At 37.8% G+C, this 14,874-nt stretch overlaps 1 protein-coding gene across 1 annotated transcript; it reads left to right on the top strand.

Moving 5' to 3' along the window:
• The first annotated feature begins 4,908 nt into the window (after positions 1-4,908).
• LOC142074836 (oxalate decarboxylase OxdD-like) lies at positions 4,909-14,188 on the top strand. The gene is made up of 9 exons (XM_075135736.1): positions 4,909-4,986; positions 6,772-6,996; positions 8,257-8,463; positions 9,811-10,044; positions 10,817-10,970; positions 12,156-12,265; positions 12,410-12,523; positions 13,153-13,302; positions 13,946-14,188. The coding sequence occupies exons 1-9, from the start codon at positions 4,909-4,911 to the stop codon at positions 14,069-14,071; spliced, it is 1,398 nt and encodes a 465-aa protein (XP_074991837.1). The 3' UTR covers positions 14,072-14,188.
• The last annotated feature ends 686 nt before the right edge of the window (positions 14,189-14,874 follow it).

Raw genomic sequence — 14,874 nt, 5'->3', positions numbered from 1 at the left:
TAGTGTGGCACTACCTAAGCTACCGTAGCTCTCCTGTTTCTGAAGGAGCTGGTGCCTATATAGCTCACAGTAGAAAGGTAGATTTATTCATCCACATGTACAGATACTCCTTGGGGTGCTGATAGCACAAACCAGGTGGACTCAAAGCAAGACTTGATGCCCTCAGAGTACTTAGAGGTTATACCACGCTCCCCTTGTATCCGGCTTGCAGGGGTGCATAGGACAAATGTAAAGCCCCCCCTGCTCTGTTAGAACTTCTCGTGATGTTAGGGCAGAGTTTGTTTGCTATTTAGAAAGTCTTTTTCACTAATTCCCCCTTGGAGAATCCTCATACCTATCCATATTTGTAAGATTCCTCATTCTTTGAAGTTTTTTTTATTATCCTCCAGATATTTCTCCTTTATCAGGTTAATGTACTTCAATGGAGAATTTCAGCACAGCTTTTTTCTTTTTTTATGGCACACAGATCTAGGTAACAACTAAACGTATTGTTGATGTTATTGAATGTTCATATTTACTAACTTTATATTGGCCAGGTATGAAAGGCTTTGATCATGCATAAGGTCCACTGTATGAGATACTGTACTGTACAAGATAAAAGTACCTTAAGCATATGAAACTAAGTAACAAATGAGTGACACCTTCTAGTTGTAAACAATAGAAGTTCAAATAAGAAAACAATAGAATAAAGTAATAAAAAAAAACTAATAAAACACCATTAGTCAGTAGGTGGAAACAACTGGTTTCACATAAAAATAATTTTTTTAAAATGCTATCAAGATTTTTATGGCCATTAAAGAGTATTTTAACGAGGGATTCGATCCCGTATATATCAATAGAAAAAAGTAACTTTTTGGTTGCATACACTGGTATGCAATTCTTGCAATTATAGCTGGAATTTAGTTTGCTTATAAGTTAGAATAAAGAAGTTGCCACTCAAGAAAAGTAACGGAATATGTAAATCAAGTACTAAACAAAAGTAATTGCAATATCCAAGATGTCAGTGATGTTCTTGTCCTTGAGGCTAGGTCAGAGAAAAGGAGTTTTACTGAACTACAGTCTTCCATAGCGACAGTGGGAAAAATAGAAAGGCAGGCAGAAAGATAGAGACCAGGATTTGGAGGAAATACTAAAATAAAATAGCAGGACTAGATAGAAGGAAGGTCACCGTTTCTCAGCAAGTTACAAGAACTGTTTGCTAAGGATGTACACAAGTATTTGTGATTTTACGTATTTGCATAATCAGGAAATCTTTTATGAGGAGGGCACTTCCTGAATTACAGTGTATATATATCAGTAAAACGGAGCTGAGGGAAGTAAAGGCTTTGATGAAGACAAGTATTGTGCTCTTAAATCTTGTGAAGATCCTATCTGTGGTAAGACTCTGACTTGGCATGGTGGGAGGAAAATAGATGGGATTTTTGTGTCTGGGATTTTTACCCTTTAAAGGCTTAGTGAGAGAATCCATTGTGATACTGGTCTTGAAATGGAATGACTGTATGCTGCAGTTATCTTTTCTTCTGTAACAGTCTATTTGCATTAGCAAATCTCTCTGCATCACTGTATTCACACTGATGCAAAAAGGTGCTGATATAGGAAAACTTAATTTCAGGCTCCAGATATGAAGACTAACAGTGCTGCCAGCAGAGGGTTAATTTGGCCAGAGTTTGTACCTGTTTTAGTTTGAAAAGGCAGATCTGAAAAACTGCAAACCCCATAGTCATTCATTATCATCCTATTAATTCTTTTCCTATGTAACTCTGACACTGCCAGAGCAGTTGTATTTGTTTTCCAAGAGATGCTTATGGATTCTTACATATATATATATATATAAAAAAAGTATCTGGAATTGTGAAACCCTTGAAAATCATGATGTATATTTTCTCTCTTGTTGATCATAGATTCTGTGATCTACCATGGTTTTTGATTTTTGTGTCTTTACTCAAAATATTTTATCAACTTTACAGTTGGTAGGTGTCTTACCGTGCAGAGAGAATTGCTGTTCAAAGAGAAATGAGAAAAACTTTTTATTAATTTTAATTGACCTGATCCTGCTTTGCCAATTTGAATGGCTGAGCTTTCATAGCTCTTCCAGAACAGAAAAGAAAGGACTGCTGAGGAGAGATGGGCTCTTTCTCACGAGGAAAAATAAGTGCTGCTTTAAGTTTAGGCTTACCAACTTAGGAAGGAAGGCTTTAAACTAGAATTAATGGGAACTGATGACAAAAGAATTTGTTACCAGTGAAAGGTGACCAGAGGCATAGTAACCGTGGATATAGGGTTTTTATAAAAAGGATTGAAGCAATATGGAAAACAGGATAGTGAATATGTCTGCTTAACATTTAAGATGTCTATACTAGTGCAGGCTGTATGGAAACTAAATGGAAGAATGTACAAGGTTCTAGACAAAGTTGTGATTTAGGCAACGTAAAAGTTTACTTGGTGGGATATTTCATTTGTTGATGAATTAATACAGGAAAAAAGTGGAGGTGCTCCTGAAGAAAAGGGGAGGGAAGATATGTTTCTCTATGAATATTTACCTTTGTACTGAGGTCTAGAATATAGAGGGAGATAATCTGTTAAAAATACCTTTATGATAATAAAAGGAGAAAAAAGCCTGAGTGCTGTTATGTTGAGGACCTACCATTAAGACCAAGAAGGATAAGATGGAAAGAATGTTTTTGTAAACAACTAACAAACTAATTTGCCTTGAGGAGATACTAGTTAACCAAGTATTTGTTGGGAAAAATAAATTGAATACAGAGTATCAGGGTATTTTTAGACTAGGATGATGTCAGGTTTTGATACAGAAGGTGGAGGTTAATACAAGAATTTTCTTACAAGGTTTTCAAGATTTTTAGGATGGAAAAGAGGAAGACTAGAAAAAAGCAACTACAAGAAATTCAAAGATCTGTTTGCAAAATCCTATGAAAAAAATCTAGGAAAAAGGTGCTCAGGAGTTTGGCAGTTCATGAAAATACATATATTTAAGATATAGTTGCAGGATATCCTAATATGGTTTTCAAGAAGGAAGCATAACGGAAATAGCTAGAATTGTCCCTAAAGAGGAGTCACCTTGGACTTTTGTGCTTTTTGGAAAGTCCAAAGCACAAAAATGAGAGACGAGGACGAAGAGCTGTCAAAGATAATAAAATAACCCAAAAGTTCCTTATTGCTTATGATAGTAAACAAGAAGTGCCTTACTGATATGAGGGAGGACCAAGGAAAATTTTGGTCTATGACCTCCATGCAGAGAGTAATAAATGATGTCAGTGAAGGTATAACGTTCACATAAAACATCAATGGCAACGGGCGGTGGATAAAGCTGAGATTACGACAGGGAAAACGTGATTGACAGCTCTTACGCAAGCTACCTGTGTTCAGTGGGCTACGCCTACCAGCATTAACACTAGGCTCTGGGGAAATGGCTGCAGCTATCGTCGAGTGACCTGTAATGTTTAGAACTCAGTGCAGTCCTATAAGGGTCTAGAAATGGGACTGGCAAAGTAACTTTTAACAAAAAGTCAGCTAAGTGATACCGAAGAATTATAGGGCAATAAGCTTAATCTCAGTTTCCTAGAAGTTCAGAAGTCCATAATCAAACATGGAATATATCAAGGAAATAAGGAGGGGGGGGGGGGGGGGGAAGAGAGAGAGATCATTACAAACACTGTGTATTACACAAGCCTAGTTTCCTTTTTATGACTGGGTGGCAACATTTAACACCTGTGTGCCTCAAAACAAGGAATCATAGTCTATATTAAATTATTTTGAGGGAAGAGTAAAGATGAGTGGAAAACTACTTGGAGAGCAGTTAATAATGAAGTCTATTGCTATTCTTTATTTTCGTAATGTGGTGGAGTTAGAGAAGATCCAGAAGAGAGTGACTGAAATGATCATGGAGATGGAAGAGGTGCCTAATAGAGAGAGACTAAAAAGGCTGGGACCTTCAGCTTGGAGAGGGGAACACGTGTTTGTTATTGCTCAAATCCCACAATACAGAATGTAGGAGGCCTTACGGGAGCTAGTAGGAGATCTGTTTAGGACTGAGAAGTGCTCTTTGTTTTAACCAGCAAGCAGTAAACTTAGGAGAAAGGGGAGTATCAGCAGGTTCAGAAAAGACTTTGTCTAAGTCATGGAGTTTTTCACAGAACGAAAACTAAAGGGAAGAGGCTATTTCCTCTAGCATCTCTCATCCAACAGTTATTTGTGCTTGTAAAGTATGAAAGTTGTAATCTGGAAACAGTAGCCAGGCTATGCTCTCCCTTACAATTTCTTAAAGTCCTGTCGGAGAAAAAACCCTGGGCTGGATGTACTGTTGGTCTCGCCTAGCAGGGCGTTTCCTGTGTAGTTAGGTCCATTGCGGGAGGGTAAAATGTAACAGTTCTGTTGCAGCAAGAGTGATTTAGGCTTATGAAAACCTTTTTAACAACAATATGTAAGCAGAGAAATGGGTTGCCAAAGAAGTTCTGGAACCTCAACTGTTTTTGTGGTTGTAAAAGTAGATTATGCAACCAGCCAAAACTGTAATTTAAATATATTAGGTCCTTAGCATAGGTAAAGGAACCAGATGACCTCTGGTTTTTTTTTCCCCAAGTATTTGATGGTTCAGACTCTATCTCATTGTCATGTTGTGTCTTAGGGTTCATGTGATACATGAATAATGTTAAATCCAAATGTGGAAATTGTCAGACCTTTCTGTTGTAGTTTAGTGAAGAAGAATTTTTTGTATTGCATCACATTTCTGCTCAATGGTACTGCACTAAATGCCGTTAGTGTTACTATGCAGAAGAAGATGAGTCACTTCACTGGACTCTGTAACATAACTGAGCACATATCGGAATTGACATTCTTTTGTTTCAATGTTTTTCTTGTCTTCTCTGGACTAATCTATTTCAGCTTTACTAAATGGAGAACCAGGCATTTGAAATGCATGGAGAGAGCATACAAAATTCTTCAAAAGGAAAAGAGTGGCCAAAGAAAGAGGTACCAGTCATTTTCTTTTACAGTGCTATCAAAACATTATTAACAGAGTCAGTCTGAAGATTAAACCCTTATTTTGTAATATGACCTAATCCTATATTATTAAGAAGGTCCCGAAGAAAATAAAAGCTGTAAAGGGCTTCAGTTGCTAAGGTCCTAAAATGCATAGCTCCATGTGCACTAGCTAGGATCTGAACTGTAAGACACAATTCCCTGGCCCCACTTAAGTTAATAGTTAAATTCTTTATCCTCTAAATACTGGACAAAGTAATTATCCTTGGAGGATTCCCCATTGATTTTAACAGAAAGAGCTACTTAAAAGCTCATTCTTGTGGTAATGTTTAGTATCTCTACTGAGTTACACATTAGAGTACTCTTTCATCTTTTCTTTTTTTTTGCCCTTGAGAAAAATAATTCTCTGTAATTTTCCCATTAAAGTTTTTGCTTCTTGGGATTTGAATTAACTTCATGCAGTAAGAGTTGGCATATCACGCGTAAGCCATTACATTTGTTTGCAGTCAGCACAGTGCTGCTTCCTTCACAGTACCAAGGCTAGCGATTTCCTCACAATATAACTCACTCCACGCAGCGGTGCTGAGGTTGAATGTTCTGTATTAGTTATTATTATGTAATATGTACAGCATTCTTTTGACTTTAAAAATAATTATTGAATTGGTGCCACTGCTGTGAAAATGCTGTAAATTAAAGGTCCTTCAAATCTGGAAAATTGAGATTTCGAATGCATTTAACTATAAAGCCTTGTTTTCTGATGAGACTTTGTGGTCTGAGTACTACTGTTGTGCTATTTAATTGAACACAAGCTTTGAAAAGGGATTCATTTAAACTGAAGAAAAGATTATTACCGACTAGAATAGGGTGATATTTTGAGCACTTTTCTGCTGGCAAGAGAAATGTATTTGTAAAGAGCTTTTGTCAAATAGATTAATGAAAAAGGTAATTTTGTTAAAGTCAGCAAATAATATTCAATTTTTTCATTTCTGATTGTCCAGCTTAAGAAATCAACATTCATAAGTCATTTTCAGGCACTGACCATCTGAAAAATCAGGCTTTTAAAGGGAGATCAAGCTGTGCACCCAGAATCAGTAGAGAATTTTAAAATTTGGGCCATAGAATGCAGTCTCTATTCATCTGAAGCTGCAACTTCAGCAGCAAAAATGGTTAAGGGAGAGGAAGCACTGAATATCCTCTCCAAGGTGATGCTTCATGGTGCCAGAAGTGCCTTGGCCTTATATAAAGAACTTGTGTGCTTCTGCGTGCCCAGCTGCTTCTCCCCTTCGCCCTCCTTCAGAGGCCTGAATGTTCACAAAGGAAATTTTCAGTAAGGAAACGATGCCCAGAGCAGTTAGTACAGATGACATTTCCCCATTCTGGCCTGTCTTCTCCACTGCCAGGGAGCTGGGCCACGCGAGATGGGACGTAAATTAGAGGCAGCATTTCTGCCCCACAGATGAAGTTGCCATGAGTTGATGCTACAGGTCTTCAGTGTTTGTGATATGGATTAGAAACAGCAATGAAAAAAATCTGTAAGCGTTTGTCAGACCCCAGGATGATAAAAACGTGCTTTTACTTGATGAAATAATGAAAGGACAGCAACAATCTGATAACACACTCTATAAGGTTTCCCTGTACTGGGCCCAGTAATTTGGCTATACCTGTGTTTCTGAAAGGCATACTGTTTTGATTACACAAGAACTATCACAAACTTTCTCCTGTGTGTGTTAGATCTAATAAAGCTTTCTTTGGGGGGGGGCTTTTTATTAATTTCAGGAAAGAAAGGGCAGCTGGTCCCTAATGAAAGTCTTTCTAGTTTGTCTATTGGCCTGTGTTATCACCACCGCAATAGGAGTGCTGGCCCTGTCCTTGGTCTATGTAAAGAACACTGCCTTTATGAAGGAGACGGATATTAAAAACGATGGTGCATCTTTCCCAAAACCAGATGAAAAAAGCGTGGATATCAAGTTCCAGTTCCTGAATCAGCTGGGGAAATCAAAGGTAAATTGTTCATCTTGTGCAATAATATTCTAGCATCATACATAGAAGTTTAATGAATTAATTTCACCTAACTCTTTTTTAAGCATTATGTGATCAGTCTAAACCTGTTATCCAGGCTTCTTTTATAATCCGTGGGGAGAGACACAAACTTCCTGACAGCGTTTCACTCCAATTTATAACAGATGTTGGAAGTGGTATGGATCTCTGGAGTGCCTCTTGGAGAGCTAAATAATTGCTCCAACAAATTAGGCTTGCAAGACAAGGCAACCATTTTATGTGTGATTCTGAAATTACAGAGTATGAAATTCTGAAAAAACAAAACCAGAAAGACCAAATTTTAATGTAAGCTGAGTAGCACACTAATCTTTTTGTTCTTAGGACTGGATTCAAACAAATTGTTATGTTGCAAGAAAAAAATGAACTCCATGATCTTGTTTCAGTGAGCTAAAATTAATTAATTGACAATGTAATGAAGCCCTCGGAATTATGTAGTTTTTGTTTAGGTGTATTTTGATATTTACAGAAACATATCCTTTGAGCAAACTCTAAAGACATACTCCATCTTCTAAATATATCTTTATATAAAAATAATTCCTGATTGATTTTTGCTTTTCAGCAAAAGAGGGAAAAGGATAGATTAGATACAGGGCATTTTAAACTGACAACAGCCATTCTGGTACTTTTTCATGTTAGATTTAACTATGTAATTAATTTTCAAACAAAAAATGTTTTTAAGAATGCAAACAAAAATGTTTAAGAGGAGAGCAACCCTTTTAATATGCCCTTCCTCAGTGCAAGATGATTCTTTCAAGTACAAAACATGTTCTAGAGGCAGTACAAATATTGGGAAATGACTAGTTTCAGGTGCAAATAGTTTGCAACTAGAAAATACAGGAAATTCAGGAAAATGTCTTACTCGGGAAATGTTCTAAATGTTTTGAATCTAAAAGTTTAAGCATATATGTAACTGATCTCCCAAATCAAAGTCCAGAATGACGTAAAAAGAGGAGCAGATAATTTTGTTCTTGATATCACTATTTACCTCTCGTTTGTAGAAACAATACTTTTACATCATCACATGAGAAAGTATATAAATGATTGTGAAAAGTGACTAAAATTCATACAGAGAGAATCCTTATTGAGAAAAGGAATAGGTCCCTTCAGTATTGCCCAGACCAAAAATTTTCTGAAATATTTTTGGATTGTTTGATCACCACTGTCCACAATTAATACAAGTCTCCACTTTCACTCACTTTACAGGTATATAACTACCCAGGTGGTGAAATTCAGTGGGCAAGATTCAGGAAGGATGTAAATGAATATCAAAGTGATGAAGAAATGGAATTTGGAAAAAGTATCAATAACCATCGCTCCAAAATGACTTTTGGAACCTTACGGATCAAAAGCAAAGGGCTTCGGGCTCCCCATTGGCATTTTAATGCCAATGAACACGGCTACCTGCTACAGGTATTATCTGATTATTTCGGCTTTCCCAATTGGTTTTGCAGTTTAAAGCATACGTACGTATAGAAGATGTACATATGTAAAAAAAATTACATATACATTATATACAAATGTTAACAGGTAATAAAAGCAAAATTACCATTGATTGATGTATGACATTAGTTTTCTTGCTTGAAATAACATTTTCAAATGGAGATGCTTGAAATAGGCTGTTTAATGTTACTTGCAAGAGTACCAAACACATGTAGCTTCCAATGAGGTATAAAAACTGAGGTCAGAGGAGACTTTGGATACCTGAAAGTTACAGAATTTTACGTACTTATCCAAGTGCTGATAATGATTAAAGTAATTATATTAGAGAACCATCGCAGAATCACAGAGATGAAGGACTATTAAGTTTCTTCAGAAAGCCTCTGGCTCCATCCCCTGTATTGATGCAGGATAAGAACACCTAAAGCACATCTGACAGTTCTGTTCAGTTTTTAAAAAATTTTCAAAAAAGGAGCTATGACAAAATCAAAAAATAGTTGTCTCCCATGTTTCATCACACAGGCCATTAGATTTGTGTACCATTGTGCTGGTACACAAACCACGTTTTTGTTTATTGCAAAAAAAAAAAAATCCTAATTTCTCCTTGTTTATATCCATTGGCTGTGGAGACCCTCAAATCATCTTTCTTTCTCACAACTTTTTATACATGGAAGACTGTTTTGTTCCCATAGAGTCTCCTCTTTTCTAGACCAAATATCCCTCCCTTTCCCATCCCAAATAAATCTTCTTTGAAAAGGTTTGCCCTATCTCACCTGTGTCAAATTTCAAATCTGTAAAAATAAAGAAAATAAAGGAGATAAATAGAAACTCACTGTGAGGAATTCAGGATAGCATATTAATTTGAAAACAAAATTATCTTTCTTTGGAAGCATAGGTACTTAGATGTATCTCAATTATTAATTTATTTTTAAGAATAATTATTCATATTTTGATCAGCATGGAACTGAACAGCTCCAGCTAGAGGGGAGATCCTCCTTGGAGTAAGGCATTCCACAAACACCTGGTGCTCTCTCCAGCAGTTTTTGGTCAAATATGACTCTTTTATAGCTGTTCACAGCCTCTTTAATAGGAAACGGTTTGAGTATGAGCGATGTGTATTTGTCATGTGTTCCTTAAACCTTCTAAAATTTTGTCACTTAAAATGCTATTCTGGATTTAAGTTCACAAAGGCTTGTTAGAGAGTGTATCAGGATCTGTTTTTTCCTAACAGCCTTCAGGTTATTTGAATTATTGATTTCCCGCATATGGATTAAATGAGAAAACTTTCATTACGATCGTTAAGTTCTCATTATGTTACAGGGTACTGCCTGGATTGGAGTAATTGGTGCAGATGACAGCGTGGTCACCACATACAATGTCACGGCTGGTCAAGTGATCTTCTTCCCTAGAAACACTGTGCATTGGATAAAGAATGTAGGATCAGAAGACTGTGTGTTCTTGCTGTTTTTTACCACACATGAAGAACTTCAGACCTTGGATGTAGATGATGCATTTTTCTCTACCCCAGAGGATATAGCAGCTAGAGCATTAAAGGTCTGTACGATAGGATAGCCAGCCTCTACCTCGTCTTCTACACATTAACATGGCAGTCCAGTCTCTCTATATATTTCTTGGAGAGGATCCTCCCTACCTCAGCTGTTCTCTTTAGTCCATCCGTGCAGAAGGGTGTATACATGTCCTTTGTGTAACACTGTGCCTCCCTATGCGTTCCTTTATACACAAGGAGAAATAAATGATGATGCTCTCTCCAAGAAACTTTTTCTCCTCCTCTCTTCACATTTATCCCCAGTTTGTGGAGGATCCTTCATATTTCCAAGGATGGAAAAGAAAAATAATATAGTGAAGCCCAAAGCTAATTTCCCAATAGACCCTTGATGAATTCTGTGGTATGAGAAGGTCTCATAGGAAACTATAGATAAGTCCATCTCCTTGTTAAAATGGATCTTATTTGAACTGACTAGTTGGCAACGTCCCTTGAACAAGGACAGTTTCTGCTGAGTCTGAGGAATTTGCATGTTCAAACCACAGAGTTGTGACAGACCTTCCCACCCTGAAGCAGTTTGATGGGAGATGGATTGAGTTTCCCTTCTGCTCCAAATCTCTGTGGTAACTGAGAAGGAAGGGCAGAGCAAAGGAGCAAAATAGAGTATTGACAGGGTGAGGCAATTAAAGAGATGAGGTAGGTCCACAAGGCAGAAGTTGTCTACCACCAGGTACTAAGGTGGGATATTCAATGAAGCAAAATTTTAATTCCTCAGTTTGCTGTGTGTCCCTGTCAACTTAATATGCATTGTGTGTTCCGCAGCCACAAGGTGGAGTTAACTTCATCAGAACATTCAAGAAACAAGTAGAAGATCAAGCAGTTAACCTCCCACCAAACTTAGATGAGCTTGTACAAAATGCCACCTACGTGCAGTCTCCGGACAACCTTGTATGGCAGTACTTCTACAATCTCAAAGGTATACATCAGGGAACTTTGTATGTAAGAGCTCTCCGTGTTTCTAGTGGGGGAGAGGCGTGGGTCTGTAATCGATTCACTGAAACAGGAGTTAAAAAGTGTATAGAGAAATTATAAGAATTTAAGGAGATAAAATGAAAAATATATTCATAATACATCTCATTACCGCCCTTTGAAGATGTATAACCTGATTCTTATCTCGAAGTATTTTACCATTTTGATTTTAATGTTTCTATCTGTAACAGTAGATATGAGAGCAGAATGCCAGTAAGCAGCAGGGCGTGAACTAAATACTTCCCAGCTCAAGGTTCTCTACAGATGTACGCAACCAGGACTGGTGTGTTCTCTGCTACAGTTAAATTGATAATAACCTAAACCTAAACTTTTCATTCAGAAATTAAAATCTAATAGGCCAGGAAGCCCTGCAGCTCCAGATTAGCTGGAGAGTGACTGGTGCTGAGCTTCTTAGAATATCTTGCATTTGCATATGAAACATCAATGAATAAACACCTTAACATATACCTAATTATGTCCTCCCTTTTCTTTTACAAATACAGCTTCATAAACAGCATTGAACCATATTCACTGTTTCGTTTATCAACAATTGTATTAAGCAACCCTCTGTACAGCCTGGCTCTAGTGATTATCAGTGAGCACCTAATAAACATAGATGGCAAAACTTAATTCCAAGTAGTATAGTCTATTCAAAAAGCTATAAAAGCAAATATAGGTCCAGAGCTCCACACACAGCTGGTGGAGGTCATAAGAAATAGATGTGTGACAAAAATCTTTGTACTTGGACCAAAATGTTCTTCTGCATTGGCAGTACTTTACAAAATATTGTAACACACAATCAGTGCCATAAAGGTTAACATGAATTAATATACTGAAAATTAGCATGTTCTTTAAGTGTATTGTTATTGATAGCAATTTGGGATGGAAAAATCTAGTTGGAGTTTTTCATTATGATTATCTGACTACAGAAAAATACAGTAAAGGAGATTGCATGGTGTCTAGTGCATGAAGGATAGATAAGCTAAACGGGCTTTCTTTTTGGTTCCAGAGGCTCAAAAGATTCGAGGCCTCAAGTTTAGTACGTAGTAATGACTTGAAGTTGGCCAATACACTAACAAGCAATGTTAACCAAACCTTGTTGGAAATGCTCATTTAGCTGTCTTTGTTTTAGGGTCAGCAAAGTATCCTTTTCCAGGAGGAATCTTCCAGTGGGCTCGCTACCGCATAAATGGCACTGGACTAAATGAAACAGAAAAAATCTTTAGTGAGGCATTGAACAAGGTATGTGCTTTCAATTGGATACTGAAGCTATTTAAACATAAGGCCTAATATGCAATTTGTGTGGGTTCATCACTGCTTTGTCATGTATAACAGGGATATAACAAACTTGGATGGTTTTCTGAACATTTCTGTTCTGCTTTTCAGCATGAAAATACCCTTACCTTAGCAACTCTCAGGATATTCAGCAATGGACTGGGGCAGCCTCATTTCCACTTCAATGCTAATGAGATGGGTTATGTCATTAGCGGCTGTGGACAGGTAATTTGTTACATTGGTGAGGGATAAGTCAGTGGAGTTTTGGCTGTATAACAATTACACCCCTAATAACTGATTCCCAGCCCTGATTAATAATACTACAATTAGTAGCATTACAAAACTTTCAGTGTCCGCACTTTCCTTTTCCATAAAAAATTTTGATCTGTTACATTTGTGGAAGCTTGTCTAGTCAAAGTGGAGTTATACAAAGAGCAGAATTTGTCCATCTTGTTATGTTGTTCAGCAAAATCACACATGGGGACTCCCCACTCTCCTGAAAGCTGGGAGTACAAAATAAAAGGCAATACTTCTGATTTAGTGCCCCTGAGGAACAGATAAATAGAGAAAATTTAGTGAGTATTAAGATTTAGAGTACAGGATTTTATTATGTTTTTCACTCGGTGCAAATTTGAAGTGCAAAGGTGATTGAGATGGACTGATGAGACTCCATAATGTGAGGACTTACCATAGGAATTTGCCTGGGATCCCCCTACCTGTTTGGAGTCTCAGTGAAAGCACTGATGCTACGCTGGCTGATTTCAGTGCAGTGCTGGGACCGCCACTGTGTATTTATCCAATAACAGCACACTGAAAATGGTTGTTGTTGAACATTGCTGCTTTACTTGCAATAGGTTGGAGTTATTCTCTCATCTGGAGTCACCGCCAACTTCAATATTGACATTGGAGATGTCATATTTTTCCCAGTTGGAACTCAACATTATATCAAGAGCGTATGTGAGGAGGATTTGTTTTTGATTCTAGCCTACAGTACAGGGAACCAGGTGAGAATTCATATGGGCACGGGGAGTAAAAAAATGGTTCAACTGTACATAATCTTATGCTTTTCTCATGCACGTAAGCTTTATGCTTTGGTGCGCACCTTTCAAAAGAAATTCTAAGAATATGTCAAGTACACTGACAGTGCAAGTTCCCTTCTGGTGTGAATGGCTGGCATGCAACACTTATCAAAACCCTGTACACGGAAACAGGAGGTGGGGAAGACAAAGAAAAGGTCTGTGGTAGGGTGTGACGTGCTCCCGTGTGTGTGTGCGCGTACATCTACGTGTGTGTAAGAGAGATGGAATTCAGATCGTGTTTGTGCATGAGGTACTGCTGGTGTTTAAGAGACGGGCTTGTCCTTGAGCAGACCGGACGGGCTGAGCACCCACAAAAGGGAGAGATCTTTGTGAGCCTTGGACGAGCCTATATCCTAGAAGCCAGAGCAAGGGTGTATTTGTCTAAGGTTACACGTATCCAGTGATCTTGATAGCCCAGTGTAAGAGTTGTCATTAGTTATGTACTTTTATATTAATTCATTTTCATCTTGGATTTGAGGGGCACTTTAATATTCCATATTATTAATATTGTAAAAATGATCAGGTAGCTATGATTATTCTTTTTAAAATACTGTCTTTTTCTTCATAGCTGGAAACTCTTCGTATGAATGACTACTTCCATGGAACAGCAGATCATATCCTTGCTCAGCTTTTTTTGAAGGAACAGGCTGAGTTTAAGAAGTTCCCAAAGGCTGCCAAAAAATTAGGCAAATAACCTCCTTTAGCAGTTAATGGCTCCAAGAATTTCTCATGATCACCATGTTTCTAGCAGTACTTTTTGGTACTTTTCTCACTAGTTATCCAGAGGAGATATTCAGAAAAAAGAAGAATTTGGGGTTATTAATTATAAAAAGTTATTTTCTTTTTGTATTTTATCATGTTTTATTTATAGTGCAATGTAATTTGATTGTAAATTAAAGCAATTTCTACCATTACAACTGCCTTTTGCTCCGTATAACGTTCATTATCCCACCGTATCTCTTCCCTCGCACTGCTGAAGTTTGCATTGATTTCCTGTCTTGTGGACAGCGCTCTTATCTAGCAGTGCCTACACACAAATACGGCGTGTTTACACAGCTCGGTCTATCCCCAAAGCAGGTATTGTGTTGTAAGCCCTGCATCTAACAGTGACGGCAGGAATGAGCTCATCATACCTTCAGGTCATATTCACTCTCCCTCCCCCACTGCAGTCCCCTCAGTGGGGCACTGCGTTAGAATTTAAGACCCCTAACTGCTTTTCCTGACTTTGCCACCAAACTGCTATCTGATTTTGAAAGAAACATTCGAGGCTAGATTCTTAGCAGAATGTAGACTCAGTAGCGGATAAGCTCTGGGTTAGGCACCTGTGCTTCCGCGCAAAAGGTGGGGAGAGATAAGCCCAAACAAACTGGGCCAAAAAGAAGCAAAGATGATTTCCCAGACTGGCATCTATGCCACCCTCAGGTTCCCGTTCCTTCCTGTGTAAATATTTAATTACAGCCAACAGGATGGCTGCAGCAAGGAGGCAAGGAGATCTCT

This window comes from Calonectris borealis, chromosome W, assembly GCF_964195595.1.
Source record: "Calonectris borealis chromosome W, bCalBor7.hap1.2, whole genome shotgun sequence".
Lineage (NCBI taxonomy): Eukaryota > Metazoa > Chordata > Aves > Procellariiformes > Procellariidae > Calonectris > Calonectris borealis.
The sequence above is the reverse complement of the archived record's forward strand: the minus strand, read 5'-3'. Positions and strand labels throughout refer to the sequence as shown.

Coding starts and splice junctions, on each gene's coding strand:
- LOC142074836 (XM_075135736.1), top strand. CDS start 4,909: ATGGAGAACCAGGCATTTGAAATGCATGGAGAGAGCATACAAAATTCT. Junction 4,987..6,771: donor AAGAGTGGCCAAAGAAAGAG/GTACCAGTCATT, acceptor TATTAATTTCAG/GAAAGAAAGGGCAGCTGGTC. Junction 12,524..13,152: donor TCATTAGCGGCTGTGGACAG/GTAATTTGTTAC, acceptor TACTTGCAATAG/GTTGGAGTTATTCTCTCATC.